This window comes from Dermacentor andersoni, chromosome 1 (genome assembly GCF_023375885.2).
Source record: "Dermacentor andersoni chromosome 1, qqDerAnde1_hic_scaffold, whole genome shotgun sequence".
NCBI classification, from domain to species: domain Eukaryota; kingdom Metazoa; phylum Arthropoda; class Arachnida; order Ixodida; family Ixodidae; genus Dermacentor; species Dermacentor andersoni.
In genome coordinates this window covers 90698162-90714198 of record NC_092814.1, presented here as the reverse complement: position 1 = coordinate 90714198, position 16037 = coordinate 90698162, and the positions used below count along the sequence as shown (strand labels likewise).

Sequence of the window (16037 nt, the reverse complement as noted above, 5' to 3'; positions counted from 1 at the left end):
GACTCTGCCAAGTGCTTACTTTCACCCGCCGTGGTTGCTCAGTGGCTATGGTGTTTGGCTGCTGAGTACGAGGTCGCGGGATCGAATCCCGGCCACGACGGCCGCATTTCGATGAGTGCGAAATGCGAAAACACCCGTGTACTTAGATTTAGGTGCACGTTAAAGAACCCCAGGTGGTCGAAAGTTCCGGAGTCCTCCACTACGGCGTGCCTCATAATCAGAAAGTGGTTTTGGCCCGTTAAACCCCATAATTTTAAGTGCTTACTTAGCACGGCCACACGCTGTCGTGCACGCCTTAAAAGGGATCTGCAAATGCCTCATACCTTTGTACACGCGCTGTAAGCGATAGACCGCATGAAGGTCGCTTCGCTCGCTGCTGCTGCCACACTTGCTCACACCAGCGTCCAGTGTTTTCACAGCGAGTGTCCGCACTCATTGTGCAGACACCATGGGCACTGACACCATGCTTGTTCATTAGTGAGCTAAGGTTTCCAAGTTTATATGGCCGATAAAACTACAATTCTTATTTCATATAGCTGTGTTCTAATTTGCTATCGCAATAGATGCTTTGCCTTTCGAGTGAAACTGCAACTTTTTTCTTTTTCTTTGTTTCCTTGCGCAACGCAGACAGCGCGACATTGCACTCATTTCGACGTGGTGTTTCTTTTTCTGCAAACTTCGTGCCGTGCTGTTAGCTTGTTTTTGTGCTGCTCAGGCCGACACTAAGCAACACTCGCGAAATGGGGGAAAATGCTGCTGCATGGTGCCTGTCGCTGAGTTCGCCAGTTATTGTGACCCGTCTGGACTGACAATAATTAACACACGTGCGGTGTGGTTATAGCTTTACTACGCTCTGCGAACGGTGTTTGTGGAGAAGTGTTCCACTTTCCTCAGCACCGCTATGTCCGGCACGCTTGTCTGTCAGGCTTGACAGGCTGCTGAAACGTTTCGCAAACGAAAAGAACAGAGAAAAGATCGGGGCAGTGTATAACACAAAATGTGTTGCACGAGGTATCATGTTGCGTTTTATATCCTCCTTGCGCCCTTTCTTCTCGCCGTCTTATTTGCTTCTTTTGCATCTGTCACAGTTGCTTGCTGGACATGCGAGGAACGCATAAAGTCCAAGGGCGATAAAATTATCACCGTGCGCCATATGCTGTATGTACAACTGAAAACGTGCAAGGGTGAGCCGACGATCACAGCTTAATCTTGCGCACGCAGGCGAGGAAAGTGGGGAGCAAGGCCCCGGGGGGGGGGGGGGGGGGGGGGGGAGGGGGTGTCGAAGGGGGGGTGTCGGTCTACTCCGGGCGGCTTGGATAAGCTTGGGCGGTGGCGTGTGCCCTCCCGTGCCACTGTGTATTGAAAGCCATCTGGAAGGGGGACAGAGTCTGCCCGTGCACTGTGTTTTCGCGGCTTAGTTCGCGTTAATGTGAGACGCAGCATGAAGGTCATTTCGCTAGCTGCTGGGGCTGCGCTTCCTTACTCCAGTGTTTTGCCAGCGAGTATCTGCGGTCGTAGAGTGAGTTGTGTTCATGTTTGCTTGCGTGCGTGACACCATACTTGTTAATTTAGTTAGTATGCCTATGTTCATAAGTTTATACAGCCGATAAAACTACAATCCTTACTTCATATAGCTGGCCACTAATTTGCTATCACAATAGATGCTTTAGCTTTCGGGCGAAACTGCAACTTTTTTACCGTCATTTTCCTTAAAAGACTAGACTAGGGAATCTGATGACTGAATCGCGGCCAATCACAATCGTCGAATCAGTTGCAAAATCCCACCCATGATATCGCACTGTTCTGCTGAACTCCGCCTCCTATCTTGCACCTTTGCCCCCGCATATGGCGTAAGAGCGTAGCAGTCTGGAAATCTGAAGTCAAAGCCATTCCCATGGTAGCATTCGACTTTGGCCTTTTTCACCAATTAGTTTTGGTTGTCAGGTTCAGGTAGAGGGGTCTTTTGTTGATCTGTCAACAGTCAACGTCCACGCTGTGTCGACTGTCCCCTTGGCTGAAGAGCGCCGCCAATGTACACTAATTTGTGCAGCGTACAGCCGCTGTATCGTGGCCTGCCTGCATAGACTTTCCCATAAACGGACAGACACCACTGACCTCAAATTTGCATAGCGCTGCAGTTTTATTGTCTCCAGATCTGTGGAGTTACAAATAGCATTGAGACGTAACAGTCTGATTCTCAGCATTTTAAATTTTGGAAATGGCTACTGTTCTATTACAAAAGAAGCTGCAGTTTCACCCGCAAGGCGAAGCATCGATTGCGATAACAAATCAGTGCACAGCTATAAGAAGTAAGGATAGTAGTTTTATGAGCTCTATAAACTTGGAAACATTCGCTTACTAGCTGAATTAACAAGCGTGGTGTCAGCGTGCACAGGCAAACATGAAAACATCACACTCGATGAGCATGGACACTCACTGTCAAATCGCTGGTTTGAGCAACGCGGCAGCAGCAGCGAGCAAAGCGACCTTCGTGCGGTCTACCGCTTCAATGCAAGAGCGGCGAACACACTGCATTCACAAGGTATGAGCAGCCTGCAGGTCATTTTCCAGATATGGCACACACAACTTACAAAGTACACACTTGTTGGCGGAGTCGAAACTGCCTCCCTTCCCTCCCGTGCTGCCTCCCCTCCTGCCTCCATATATGGCGCGCGAGATTGTTACGCGAGTCAGTTATTCTTGCACCTGGTTGCGAAATGCGCAGCAGCTCCCAGAGCATGATGCCGCCCCCTTCCCTCCGATTCCCCCACGGCCTTGCACACGATGGAAAACAGCACGTTTGCTCTCAGCTTTCTCCTTCGCGTGCACCAGATTGAGCTGTGATCGTCGGCTTTCCGCACTTCTCACATACAGCATACGATGCACAACAGCGGTGTTATCGCCCTTGGACTTTATATAAAACATCACGGCGACGTCGACGGCAACAGGAATAATGCGCCTGGAGTGTCCATATAGTTTCTGTTGCAATAAAATGCTTAACTAGAAGAACCTTAGCAATGAAAAATAGAAATACTATAATCTCATTAACACGTCTATTCATTTTGAGCCAGTGCTAGCGAGAGATATGTCCATAAACCAGAGGGTCAAAATGGCAGTTAGATAATTTGACGTGTCAAAAATGAATGCTTTAAGCTTAAAATGAATGTTTTTGGCTTCACTGATATCACAAAGAAACTCAACATTTGAAATCCTGAAAAAGTGGTCTTAGAATCAGTGCCGATTCTGCAGTGAGTGTTTATTTATTCTTTAAGCACTGCTATTGAGTCTACACACTTCAGCGCAGCGAAGTAAGTTCGTTGAACACACTCACTGGCAAGTGCACTCTACAGCAAGTGTCACTAAACCTTTCCACCTGACAGCTTGTGAACGACACTTAACGATGAAGTTCACTTGCCCCAAGTGTCGCTGAGTTTGCCCTTCTGATTGGGGTATGACTCATGGGTTCATAAACTCGTACTTAGTCAAGCCTGCTCAAAATCGTGCACTCACCTTCATGCAACCACATGTTCAGATTAATTCAAACTCGTAGAATAGTGGCCTCACTAAGAGTTGCGGACTCAGAATCTCGTGACTTTGGCCTGCAGGCTAATTACTCATTAGGGCTCAGTATTAAATAATTGTGCTGTTTGGAGTTGGGTCTATACATAATCACAATTAGGAGTACTGCTGGTGCAACAGATGTATGTGAAAGAGTGGTTCGATATGGCATACTTTGTCAAGAGCTGTAAAAATTGGATTTAGCTTAAACACCTAATGTTTCTTGACTGGCGCAGTTAATGGTCTTTTCTATGCCACAAAGTAGCCTGCTGGTTGCCGTGAACTCCAGTATTAGTTGCTGAATTGCTCAATATTAGAGTAATCACGTTTCCATCATTTGGCATTATTGAAGAAAAGAAGCCGAAGTCTCACATGTAGTTGTAGATAAAACCAGAAAACCTTTGCAAAATATGTCAAGGGGAAAGTGGCTGGAAAAGATAGAATAGCAGTTCATCTCATAAATGATGGAGGGTGGAGATATAATCTGCGCCTTTTATGCACAATGCCATAATAACTGAATCTGAACTATATAAATAAACTGAACCATCTGAGCTATAACCTGTACTTGAACCGATATTCTTAGAACATGCCTGAATCTGAACAAAAAAAAAGTTGGCTGGTTTGCAATAAAATTATTTAAGCACGTTTGGCAACATAGATTTAAGAGTTGCAGTAGGCTAATCAAAAACAGCCATATTGCACAAGGATTATTTTCCTCTTATCCTATTCAGTCATCATTCATAACTCCAGGTTGGTGATACTTGAAATAATGGAGCTACGGCAATGTGTAAGCCAGTGACAAAAGGCAATTCAAAAGAATTGTTATAAAATACAGTCAGCTTCTTGCAGTCAGCATGCCCCCACTAGGAGCTTGTTATGACAAGCAAAATGGTTTGTATTCGTGGCCCTGTGCAGACACTCTGTACGAGGGTTATCCAAAAATTAAGGGCTGTGTTGGCTGATGCCGAGATGCAGGTGTCCCTCATCCAAGCAAAAAACTCTTTAAAACAGTGAAATGCAACACTGAGGCATTGTGCGCAGGCTGAGAGTATGTCAGGACAGTTGAGGTTGACTTACCAGCTGTTGTGAGATAATCTCACTTGTGATAAAGTTCAGGCCTCATACCAGTTAGTTAGCTTGCTATCAGTTGATAGAAATAGCTCATATTCGAATGTACTCTGCATGCATCTCTTTCTTATTCGTATTTGAGAATGTTCGACTCAATATGCAATGGTTCTTATTATTTCTTTCGAAGAAATTTTATTCGCTGTGCATTTTACTAACCCCTCCCTTCTGTTTTCTTTTTGAATGAAAAAAACACTACCCTTTACTATTCAAGCTGGACGAAATTTTTTTTTTTTTTTTGACATGCTTACTAGAGAGTGACACCATTGGGCGACATGATGTAGGGAGCCCGTCTTGACATACAACAAAGTTCTGTGTCACTCAGGGAATATTGCAAATTCACTCAGGGAAAACCTGGAAAACTCAGGGAATTTGGAAATGTAAACTTGGTAGACACCCTGATTTTGTCATGACTGGTGATGTGCCAGGTGCCGGGCGATCAACAGGTCCGGGGCAATGTCCAAGGAATGAAAAAAGCGTTAATTCACATTGTTACAAGTTGAGTGGTTACATGTGCTAATACGAGAAATAGTACAAGCATGATCAGGAGCACACGTTTGCGCCGGAGCACACATCCACTTTGTAGCACACCTTCACCGCACTCTAGATCCGTTTTTTATCCCATTTATTTCCCTCTTTCACTTGTTAAGGGAATTCGCTGGCCAATCACAAACGCCGAACCGTTCACCACCTCCTGTCTTCAACGTCTCACCATTGCCGTCCTTTCCTCTGGAGTCCCTGACAGTGACCCTGTCATCAATTAGCGGCCTCTTCATGATGGTCAGTCTGTCAGGATCAAGAGACTGGCCTTCGTGGCAGTCGGAGGGCGGCGTTGTCATCTTGAAGTAAATGACGAAGCATTAACAGCACCTGAGACAGCTGCACGTCTGCCGGTGAAGCATCCTTTGCTCCAAGGGATCATCGGGCAAACCACGTGTTGGCTCTTGTCCAAACGAGTGCTTGTTTCGCCCGTCAGTTTTGGTTGCGCTGATTTAGTATGGTGTTTAAACGTCAGTCGTAACAAGCTTCATGATGCGGGAAGTAACTGAGGCAGTTCAAACACAAACCCCAAAAAAGAAGAAAGCTTGATTGCTATGACTTGGCAAACCCTTAACGTGCCCACCAGGAGGCATGCAGTGGTGAAGATGCACTCGTGGTAGCAGCACAGCAAGCCGACCACAGGAGCACCCGACTTAACTCTTGCAACCATCACACTTCTGTGAGGGAACGTCGCTGTCTTATAAGGCCAAGCACTGCTGTTGCTAACAATGTATGGCGGAGCAGCATGGTTGCTGCATACAAAAACTTTCCTTTACATAAATAAGAGCTCCAAATAAAGAGTTTAAAGTGATTTTGAGCTTGAAGATGAATATTGTGAAGCATACCTATTGTACATCTGTCCCCTGTCACTGACTCGACCATTTTTTCACTTTAAGCAGACTCTTCATGCAGCCAAATGGCATGCAACTGCTTTTGTCAATACCATTTAACCACTCTTTTCCTGTATATTGATTGTGTTTGCAATGTTGCACGTTGCCTTGGCATCGGCTTCAACAGCTGCATCTCACATTAAAAAACAGTGAGAGTGCCTACATTCTTTTTTTCTTCTGTCTCTTGTTCGATCACAAATGGAAAGGACTAGATTCTAGAGGTGCTACCAGCAAATATAGTACTTCATCTCATTTCGTTCTTCTTTAACATTACAAACAGCTGTGGAAACAGGGGGCCACTTTGACTTAACATGTACACACAAGCACACACGAAGATGCATTCATTTATGGATGTGTAGAGGTAGGAGGAATGCGTGTTTTTACCAAGCAGTATGCGATCAATTGATTTAGTCTATACTTGTCCCAGAAAAGTTCTACAACTGACTACCCAGCAGCAGCTATTCGCATTGTCAGCATCACCATGTCGCTTTGTCCTCTTCCCACAGAGTCGCCATCTCTCGTTGCTGTTGCCACATTACAGAGCAGAGCCACAGAGCAACACACAGGTGCCATCACAGCACACAGGTGCCATTGTAACACTGGCAACATGAGTAGCCACTGCTCTGTAATGACTGAATAGCCTCTGTGGCTTCCATCTTTTGTGTTTCGCTTTAACACTCTTTACCACTGCATTGTTTGTTACAGTGGAGGCTGCAGAAAGAGGTTTGAAGGGCAAGTGTAGCATGAAAGTTTTTCCTGCACTCTCACCTGACCCTTTCCCACTCTCATGTTTCTCTTATGATAGCATGCACTAGATTGTGCATCAGCTATCTTGCTTTGGTGGCTCTGGCAAGGGTGAAATGATGTTTGGTGCACATAAGAGCAAACATGAAGAGCAGAGAGGTGCTGCTGTCATGCAGCTTATCTAAACCTGCAACAATTTGTATTGTCACTGGTACTGCCGTTGGCTCTGCAGTGAAACTGTAACTGCATCGGAAACGTCAGCAGCCAGCATGACCTTCAACTGTGAAATCAAGACTGAAACCGAGGTGCATAGTACAGATGATGATCACTGTTCACTCTGCCGACAGACACGTCCAGGCAACAAGAAACGAGAAAAGAGGTGACAACTATAATCTTGGAATGCTCACCATCGATAAATCAGACCAGCTGATTGCATCCTGCAACATTTTGATAAATGCATAGGCTGGTTGAGGACTACCTTATTTCATTGCATTGAGGCCAGTGTTGTAAACAGCATTGTTATTTTTCAAGAGCACTGCCAGCAGCGGCATGAAATGCAACATTAGAGAAGGCTGCATTTCGACCAGATGTTCAGAATCGAACTCATCCAGGTGTGTAACCAGAGGGGTACACTGGTTACACACCTGCTCAAATTTCTGTATACCAGGGATACCCGACCTAAAATGATGTGCTACAGCACTCGCCTGCCCCGCCCCCCTTGCCATGGTCAAGTGCGTGCCCCTTTCCCCCCGAAAAATTCCTGGCTATGCCATTGAAGTCAGCAAGGATGCTGATACCACCAGCACCAGAGCTTCAGCACCAGCCAGAGAAGATATGAAAAAGAATAGAAACTGCAGAAAGTGCGCTACAGAATGCAAAATTGAGAGAGGTTTTTTTTTTTTTTTTTTTTTTTTTCACAAGTGCAGTTTACCTTTGCGTGGCAACATCAAGGAACAACCTCACTGCATGGCACGGACGGCTACATTTGGGTGGATGTCTCATTTTCCCTTTATGAATTACTTCTGTCCACCTTGCGAGTTTCCGCAGAACTATTAAATAAAACTCTTGCCTTTGCTTCTGAGTTGTTGACATATTCAACTTCGCCTGCCATCTGTTAGCCGCCTGGTTAGCTCAGATGGTAGAGCGGCTGCCTCGAAAAGGTGGTGGTCCCGGGTTCGAGTCCCGGACCAGGACGAATTTTTCTTCAACTGCGAAGCTTTTCTTTCGAGGAACCCGTATGGGCACTTAGCTACGTTTGGGTGGATGTCTCATTTTTCCTTTATTAATTACTTCTCCCCACCTTGCGGGTTTCCGCAGAACTATTTTGTCATATTGCAAATGTCTTTACAGCGAAGACCACTACAACGAATTTGCCACTACAAAAGAGGAATTAAAGTGTTCCCAATATAGCTTTACAACAAATGCACGTAGCGATCTTGCTGCTACCTTCCTCAGCTGCCACTGAACTTTGGGATGCAAAGGGATGCACGCTCCCACTCAGTGGCAGTGCTAAGTATAGGGAGCTGCAGGACTAGCCATGGAAACCGACACTGGTAAACTGTGAAGAAAAAAAAAACGCAAGCACAGCAACGAAGCCTTTTGGTGCATTGAGCAGTTTTGCACAGATCCAATTAGGTGTTGACAAATTTCAGATGTCATTGAGTGCTTGACGGCACTTCCCTTCTATGTCAGCAGCAGTCGCATACCTGTCAGTCGAAGTTCACAATAGAATATTGGCAACTTCTTTCATGCAGTACCTGTTGAGTTCAGCTTAAATAAAGGTTTTTCTTTTGCTGAGCATGCCTAGGCTGCACTATTGCGAGTGTTATAAAGCACAGTCTTTACTACGATGTGATTTGTATGACGAAGGATTTTGGAGGGACCCTGTGTGTCATTATAAAGGCGGTTAACTAATTTTTATATTTACCTTTCAACTGCTAACAAAAGTGCTGTATTGCTATTCTTCCTGTGGTGTTTAATAAATTTGTATAGTTTTTTTTTTTTGAACTTGCATTGCTGCAAAAGCAATTTAGTCTGCAACTTTTCTTTATAGTGCAATATATGCTAAAGTGTTAGCTGTGGTTATAAAAATTTCTTAGACCCCTGAAAAACGGTCATTTTCCAGCAGTGATGAAAGTGTTAAGATTGTGTGTAATATTGTCTTCATACCTGGTCATAGTCCTTATTAGAATGTGAAGCTCCAACCACCGCTCATGCCACGTTACTTACACAATAATGAAGAAAGCAGTGAAGAGCTTAAGTGAGTCAGAAATATCTCACAAATTGGAAGATGTTCTCCTGTGATGGGAATTTCACTCGTGGCAGGGATTATCATACTCAATTGCATTCGTTGTTTACTTTCTGTTGCCAAAGGACATACTGTAGTCCAAGGATATATATTTTAAGTCGTATTGTAACCCTTGATTCACTTTGGCAAATTGTGGACTACCTTGAACTCACTCGTACTCCAACTCATGCCCCCTTCACATCCACTGCTTCACAAAGGTCATGTTGTGTGGAGGAGTGTTGGTGTGCAGAAGCCTTTGAGCCTTTTTGAGTTTGACTGAGCATGCTCGTAATGTGTGGCTAGAACTGTGAACTACACTGTATCCAAGCGTGTAAGTGAGCTCTTTAACTTAAATATGTTCCGAGTACGAACATCCTGCTAGCAACACACAAGCCGGTGCTTTTAAATCATCCTGGAGCAATGAATGTGTTTATTTAACATAATGGCATAAGAGCATTATAATGGTAGCTGAAGGTATGTGCACTGTTGACTAGGTTTCTCACTTGGGGAGTTAAGTTGTGGTTACTTGCCACATGATTATAATTTGATGTTAATTAGAGCTGGGTATTGATTAAATAAGTTTTATAATTGTTTAATAAATTGCTTAATATACTAATTACTTATGCAAATTTCTGTACATGACCTAAAAATCAAAGTACGATTTTTGTACATATACTTTGAAGAAAAGCAAGCAATGTTTTCTGAAACGGAATTTGCCTTTGGTACTGTGTAGGCGACGTCATGCTTGAGCATGCATATATAAAACACATCAAATTCACTCCGACACAATCATAAGTCCACCTACAGTAAGAGTATTCATTCACTCGTCCCCTTGTCTTACTGGCTCAAAGTACAGCATGCAAGAGTGGCTTTTGTCCTGTGATGTACTCAGGCATTGCCTCATCATAGGTACATTGTAGCTCAGTGTGTTATTCCCTCTGTTGCTGTCGAGCAAGTGAAGCGGTGACATCAGTGCTGGCACTTGCTCAGGTGATCTCAACTGATTAATTGTGATAAAAAAGTTTTTGTAATTAAAGAAATAATTGATTAATTGGGAAGGTTAATAAATCAATAATCCATGCTGATGGCAATCTGGTGTTTTTTTTTTTTTATTTTGTAGATATGGAGTGATAACGCAAATTTGCCAGCAGTGAAAATAGAATAGCAGCTGCCTTACTTTCTCCTGCTCCTTGCTTTCTCTATTTTTTTTTAAATAGAAATAAAAAGAAGAAAAGACAAGATCTGATCACATTGCCGTAAGAAATAAGACAATATAGTTGTCCTGTTGGTTGCTCTTGCCCCTATAGACTGCAATGTTCATTGCAGGTTTTTATGGACATCTAGTGTATGAAATAGCCAGCTTGTGCCATCTGGTGCTTCTTTCCAAGTGTTGTAGATATGGAGTAATAATTCAATTTTTTTTGCAGTGAAAATGAAAACAGTTTCCTTACTTTTTACTGCTCCTTGCTTACTTCTTGATAATGATAGAGGGCACATGACTTAAATTTTGTCATGCCAAATATTATTGCCAGGTCAAGTAAACGCATAACAAATGTTTGTTCATCGACTGTTGATTCATTTTTTAATATGTTGCACTCCTTTCTTATCCACTGAACGTTGCAGTAAACAAAGAACAAAATGCATGCCCTCAATTGCTGTATGTTATCAGCCATGAAGCCATCATGTACAGCTTGTAAATGAATCTTACTGCATCACTTTCTCTAGTGCATGCTGAAGAAATGCTATACTGACCCATTGCAGAATTTTGAAATTCTGTCACTCTTGTCTGCAAAAATTTAGTCCCATCCAGGCAACTGATGTGCTTGCTTGACTTTTTCTGTTGAAGTGTCATTTCATTGGTTCATTGTGCTTTTTCTTTTTCTTCTTTAACTTTATAGGCACTGTGGTCGTCAAAGTGATCCTTCTTCCTTTGATTGTCAAAGGCCAAAAAAACTCTATTCATATGAACAACAACCTTCCCCAGATGCAGCATTTGCAAGCCAAAATGACTGAGGCGAGAAACACGGGCAACCAGCTTGAAGGTATGTGCTGCAAACTACATTTGGCAACTTCCTTCCATTTTGCCACTGCTAAAATGACTGTGTAATTTTGCAAAAATATTAGGCAAAATGTTAATCAGTGTGTATTCAAACCATGTTTACTCTTCAGTTTTAACACATTGCTTGTGTCTTCATCATCATTAAAAGAGCAGAACAGATCGGGAATTATAAACTTTTCATTGAGCTTAATGAGCCCAGAAATGTGAAATCCATGCCTGAGCTCTCTGAAAAATGTCGGATATAGGAATGAAATCAATTTCATGTGCAATATTACTTGTAAAATATATAGCAACTTTGAAAATTTGCCTCGTGTAAGTCATTACTATAAAAGCAAGAAAGGTTGTGAACCCACTGTATGAACACAAGCTGTTACTGATGACAAACACCAAGATGTGTACCTTCTAACTTCTTTCACTAATGCTTTTTGGTAGATAACAATTTTGCAGCACAAGTCCAGTTAGAAGTACCTGGCAATATATGCAACACATTCTAAGCACCAATACGCTCATTGGTACTTCTGCTTTTGAGATGTATTGGCATGTACAGTGTTAACCATGGTGCTTGAAAGGGTTATGACTGTTGATGTCCAAAAGAGCATTAAAAAAAAAAAAACTCAAACGCAGACCAAGAGCAGACCAAACCAAGCTTCTGGACGACCTCGTACAGCTTCTGTTCTCACTGATCAAGAAAGTGGTGCTTCCGACTGTGCCAGTAGATGTATACGCAACGAAAGTGGAAGACTATCTTGATCCCAAGTCGTATTTTGGCTGTTCAGTTGAGAAACACATTGATGACATGAAGAATACTGGCTTATGTGCTGATGAAGAGCAGACGCTAAGGAAACAATGCACCAAGTTTCTTGTTGTCCTCATTGACCAGATATGCCAAAGGCTGCCTGATAACATCCAAATCCTCAGGAAAGTGTCTCAACTATCAGTATAAAAGGCGTTATGCGGGCTGAAGCCCTTGCGAGTTCCACTGTTGGAAGAAATGCATGTGCCACGTACTAGAGTTGACGTCGTAGAAGGCCAGCGGACAAGTATCATGACTGTTGCATCGGTAGACACGTCATCGACGCAGAACTTCTAGTGTGAAGTAAGCACTTATCGCGACTCCTGGTGAAAACCCATTCCGAGAACTGGAAGACTTTGCTATCTCAGTGCTTGTATTACCATACTCGAATGCTGAAGTTGGGCGATCATACAGCCAGATGAACTTGTTGAAAACCAAGCTCCTAAACAAGCTCTCGCCCTCAACAGTTAACGCCATTATGGTAATCAGAGCTGAACTGAAAAAACACAAAAAGGGGTGCTTCGACTGCAAGCTTCCAGAGAAAGTTACCCGCTTCATTGGAACTCGTGACGCCTACAATGAAGTGAGTCAGCCATCAACTTCGACAGGCACTGCAAGCCAGCCAGAAAAGCCGCTCTGCCGAAGGGGATACTTGGACGTAGATACTGATGATGACGAGCTAGACATTAAATTTTGAGACTTCTACGTATCTGTGCCTGCAGCGAAAGTCGAGAGCGTCATTGTCACTAGAGAAATGAGTGTTCCTGGTATAAAAATGACTATGCAATAATTGTACTCCTGTGAGAGCTTAATATATAGTCAGATGGTCACTGTCATGTGGCCAAGAAATCTTTACATGCCATTTAAATTCTTGTCCCACTAGCAACGCAGCTGTGGAAATTTGTCATTGTCAATGAATTTATTTGCACTTTATGTATTGTGAATAAACCTTTTAATATCACATTTGTGTTGAGCACTTCTCTCACTATGTTATATTTGTGCTTTCCTTTCCAGAGGGTCCGAAAAAATACCTGTCTACTGCTGTTAGCTCTTGAGCGGAAAACTTGGTGGTTCACGGAAGAAAGCTAGCAGATTTTAGCAGATTATAATTCCTTTCTTGGAGGAATTCTTAACAACCGAGATGGCAGCACCGGTCTTAGCCACTTGGCGAGCACGGAACCAGGGAAAATTTATCGGTGGATTGCAGAGCCCACTTTGTCAACCCATGTGCTAAGATGTTGTCATCACGTTGCAGCCGTCATTGTCATGTTGATGATGAAAAACAAAACTTTATCACCATTGAAAAACAACCTCGTGCCCCTGTATCAATACAGTTCGGAGCTGGATGTGCAAATTCTCGAGCTATTGCACAATATTCATGCTTGGCAAGTTGTGTGAGGTTTTGTGCACCATGCAGGCTAAAGGAGTGGAGTCATCTGTGCATATACTTCAGAGGCCATAGCAGACAGTTTTATAGTAGATGAAGCCAACACTGTGTGCATTGCAAGGTTGCTTTTGAGAAGATAGCACCATTATGTAAGAGAGCCTGCAGCTATAGCAATAACTATGAATTCAGAGTTCAGGGAATGACTTGTTTCTCTCTCTGTCTCCTTTTTTACCATTGTGACTTGTTTTTCAAGTTGATGTTTGTGATGGATGATTTTTCTTTCTTTTAGCTGCCCGTATTGCAAATGAACTGATGATTTTCATGAAAGAAAAAAATGTAAACCCCTTGAAGAGCATGATCATACCATTGGCTCAGGTATGTGTTACCACTTCATTACCTGGCATTTTATATGTTTTTCAAACATATTATCAATGCATGCAATTGCTTCCCTTAATCAAGAAACCCATAATTCACTTTTCTGTGAACTTTTGTTGCAGGCTCCAGTGTTCATCAGCTTCTTCTTTGCCTTGCGTGGAATGGCCAACTTGCCTATAGAAAGCTTCAAAACTGGTGGCATGTTGTGGTTTACTGATCTGACTGTGCCAGATCCTTTCTACATCTTGCCATTGATCACCAGTGTTTCACTTTTCTGCACGCTTGAGGTGAGCTGGTTATTTCACTAGGAAAGCAAAAAACTTTTGGAGCATGTTACAGGCATGGGAAAAAACATGTTTTCAATACACTGACGTTCTAATGCCAAGTGCTCCTCAGTAGAAATTTATATTTATGTGGCATCACTTGAAAATTTTGATCCAGGCACTTATTACTCTTCCCTTTGTTGCAGTGTTCTCATTTCCAGACTGGCATTTGGCTCTTATAGCAAAGGTTGTACTAACAGCAGAGCAGTTATTCTGCCTGCAGGAAATGTATGCAATAGTCGTAAATCAATCAAGGCCAGGCTAAACCATAGTAAACAGGAACTGGGTTGTCACAACACATGGCAGTGCTTTTCTGTGGGACTTTTAGTTAAGCTGTTATCAATAATTTGAGTTGTCCAAATGCTTTGGTGTGTATTAACTTAATCAATGCAGGTTAATCTATTGACTTTTACATTTGTGAAATTTATTGATAGTGTCATAAATGAACCTCTGGTTTAGTATCAAAACAACCTTGATGGCTGATGCTATGAGGTTTTAGAGTGACTCTGCATGTAATAAATCTCCCATTGCAATAGTACACATTTAATCTGCCTCATTCATTAATGAACCTCTGTTAGCACATTGAGGAACAGGTCAGTAGTGAGTGATTTTTAGACCATGAGAAAGAAGTTCATGACTGGCAGAAACAGTCAACAGAGATTTCATTGTAGGCACAGTGTGCAAGACAAGCATAAGAGGACATACAAACATAGCACTGACTGCTAACTAATTTATTGATTGTATACCAGTTAATGTATTAATACAGTTTAGTCCACTTGTAATTAGCTTCACTTATACAAACATCAGTTACCAATAGCTGTGGTAACTCAGTGGCTGCAGAATTCGCCTGTGCATAAGCAGGGTGTCGAAATGAAAAAAAAATATACCCATTTGGTTCGGGTTCAGTGCACTCCAATTTTATTCTGGTTGGTAACAGTTCACAAACCGTTTTAGCATAGTAATCTTTATCCTGCCCTATGGTGAAATGCCGCATAGTGCTGTCGACTTGTCTGCATGGCGCATGCGTCGGCTTTGTCAGAAGTAGGAAGAAATGGGCTCCCTAGCACATGGGAGACAGAAATCGTGCCTGATATGATATTTGTGTTTTTACACAAATACCAATCAAGTTTAAAGTTGTACAGCTACAGCAGCCATACACATACAGATTGTAATCTTAGGCAGTGGCGTTGCAAGAGTGTGTAGCACGCGGTGCAATGCATCAGATGTCCTCTCTTTTTCTAGCTGTAGTACTTTTCCTTTACTTTTGCTTTAGTAGTTTCCTTTTACTGTCATACATACTGAGTACGGGAAAAAAGGTAGAAATTTATAGGGGCATTCAAATAGGAAAATTTTCTAATCAAATGTTCGAAGAAAACCAAGCCTCCAATATTGAATAGAATTTTGAATATTTCCAATCCAATTTTCAATACAGAATGTTTCCGCCAGGCCTCGCGAAAAATTTTGCAGAAGCTCTTTCGCAAGAAAGGGCTTGTTTACATTATTTGATACATATATACCATGATACAGTACGATTGCATCTGGTGCACAAGTACATCGAAAATAAAAATAGAGGGACAGGACATCCCAAATGGGTGTAATAGACTGTGTAGTGCTTGTTGAAAGAGCAAAGGCCAATACTAGAGTGCTGTGCATTGTTTTGAAGTAATCCAAGCATGACAAGATTGGTCAAGTATTTATTTGTCTAAATCAAAACAGCGAATTCATAGCCTGCCTAAGACGAGACGTGCTTTCTCAACGGTCGGTAGCTATTGTGCATAAGTGACCTCATTCTTGTGTTTGTTCAGGAGCTCGATCATCTGCACAATTTCAGTCCTGCTATACCAGGTGCTATACCAGGATTTGTAAACACAAATTCTCATGGTCACAGCCGAATTTTTGTGAGGTTATTGTTTTCCCCTGTAAATGGAACATTGCAATTTAGCAACATAAGATTGC

At 42.6% G+C, this 16037-nt stretch overlaps 1 protein-coding gene across 6 annotated transcripts in view; it reads left to right on the top strand.

Moving 5' to 3' along the window:
* OXA1L (OXA1L mitochondrial inner membrane protein) overlaps positions 1–16037 on the top strand; it is a 52779-nt gene that overhangs the window by 16976 nt on the left and 19766 nt on the right. For all 6 annotated transcript variants that reach the window (XM_055061761.2, XM_055061760.2, XM_050191684.3 and 3 more), the window contains exons 4-6: positions 11043–11186; positions 13673–13758; positions 13881–14045. In XM_055061761.2, the coding sequence (XP_054917736.1) occupies positions 11043–11186; positions 13673–13758; positions 13881–14045 (395 nt within the window). The remainder of the gene's footprint in view (positions 1–11042; positions 11187–13672; positions 13759–13880; positions 14046–16037) is intronic.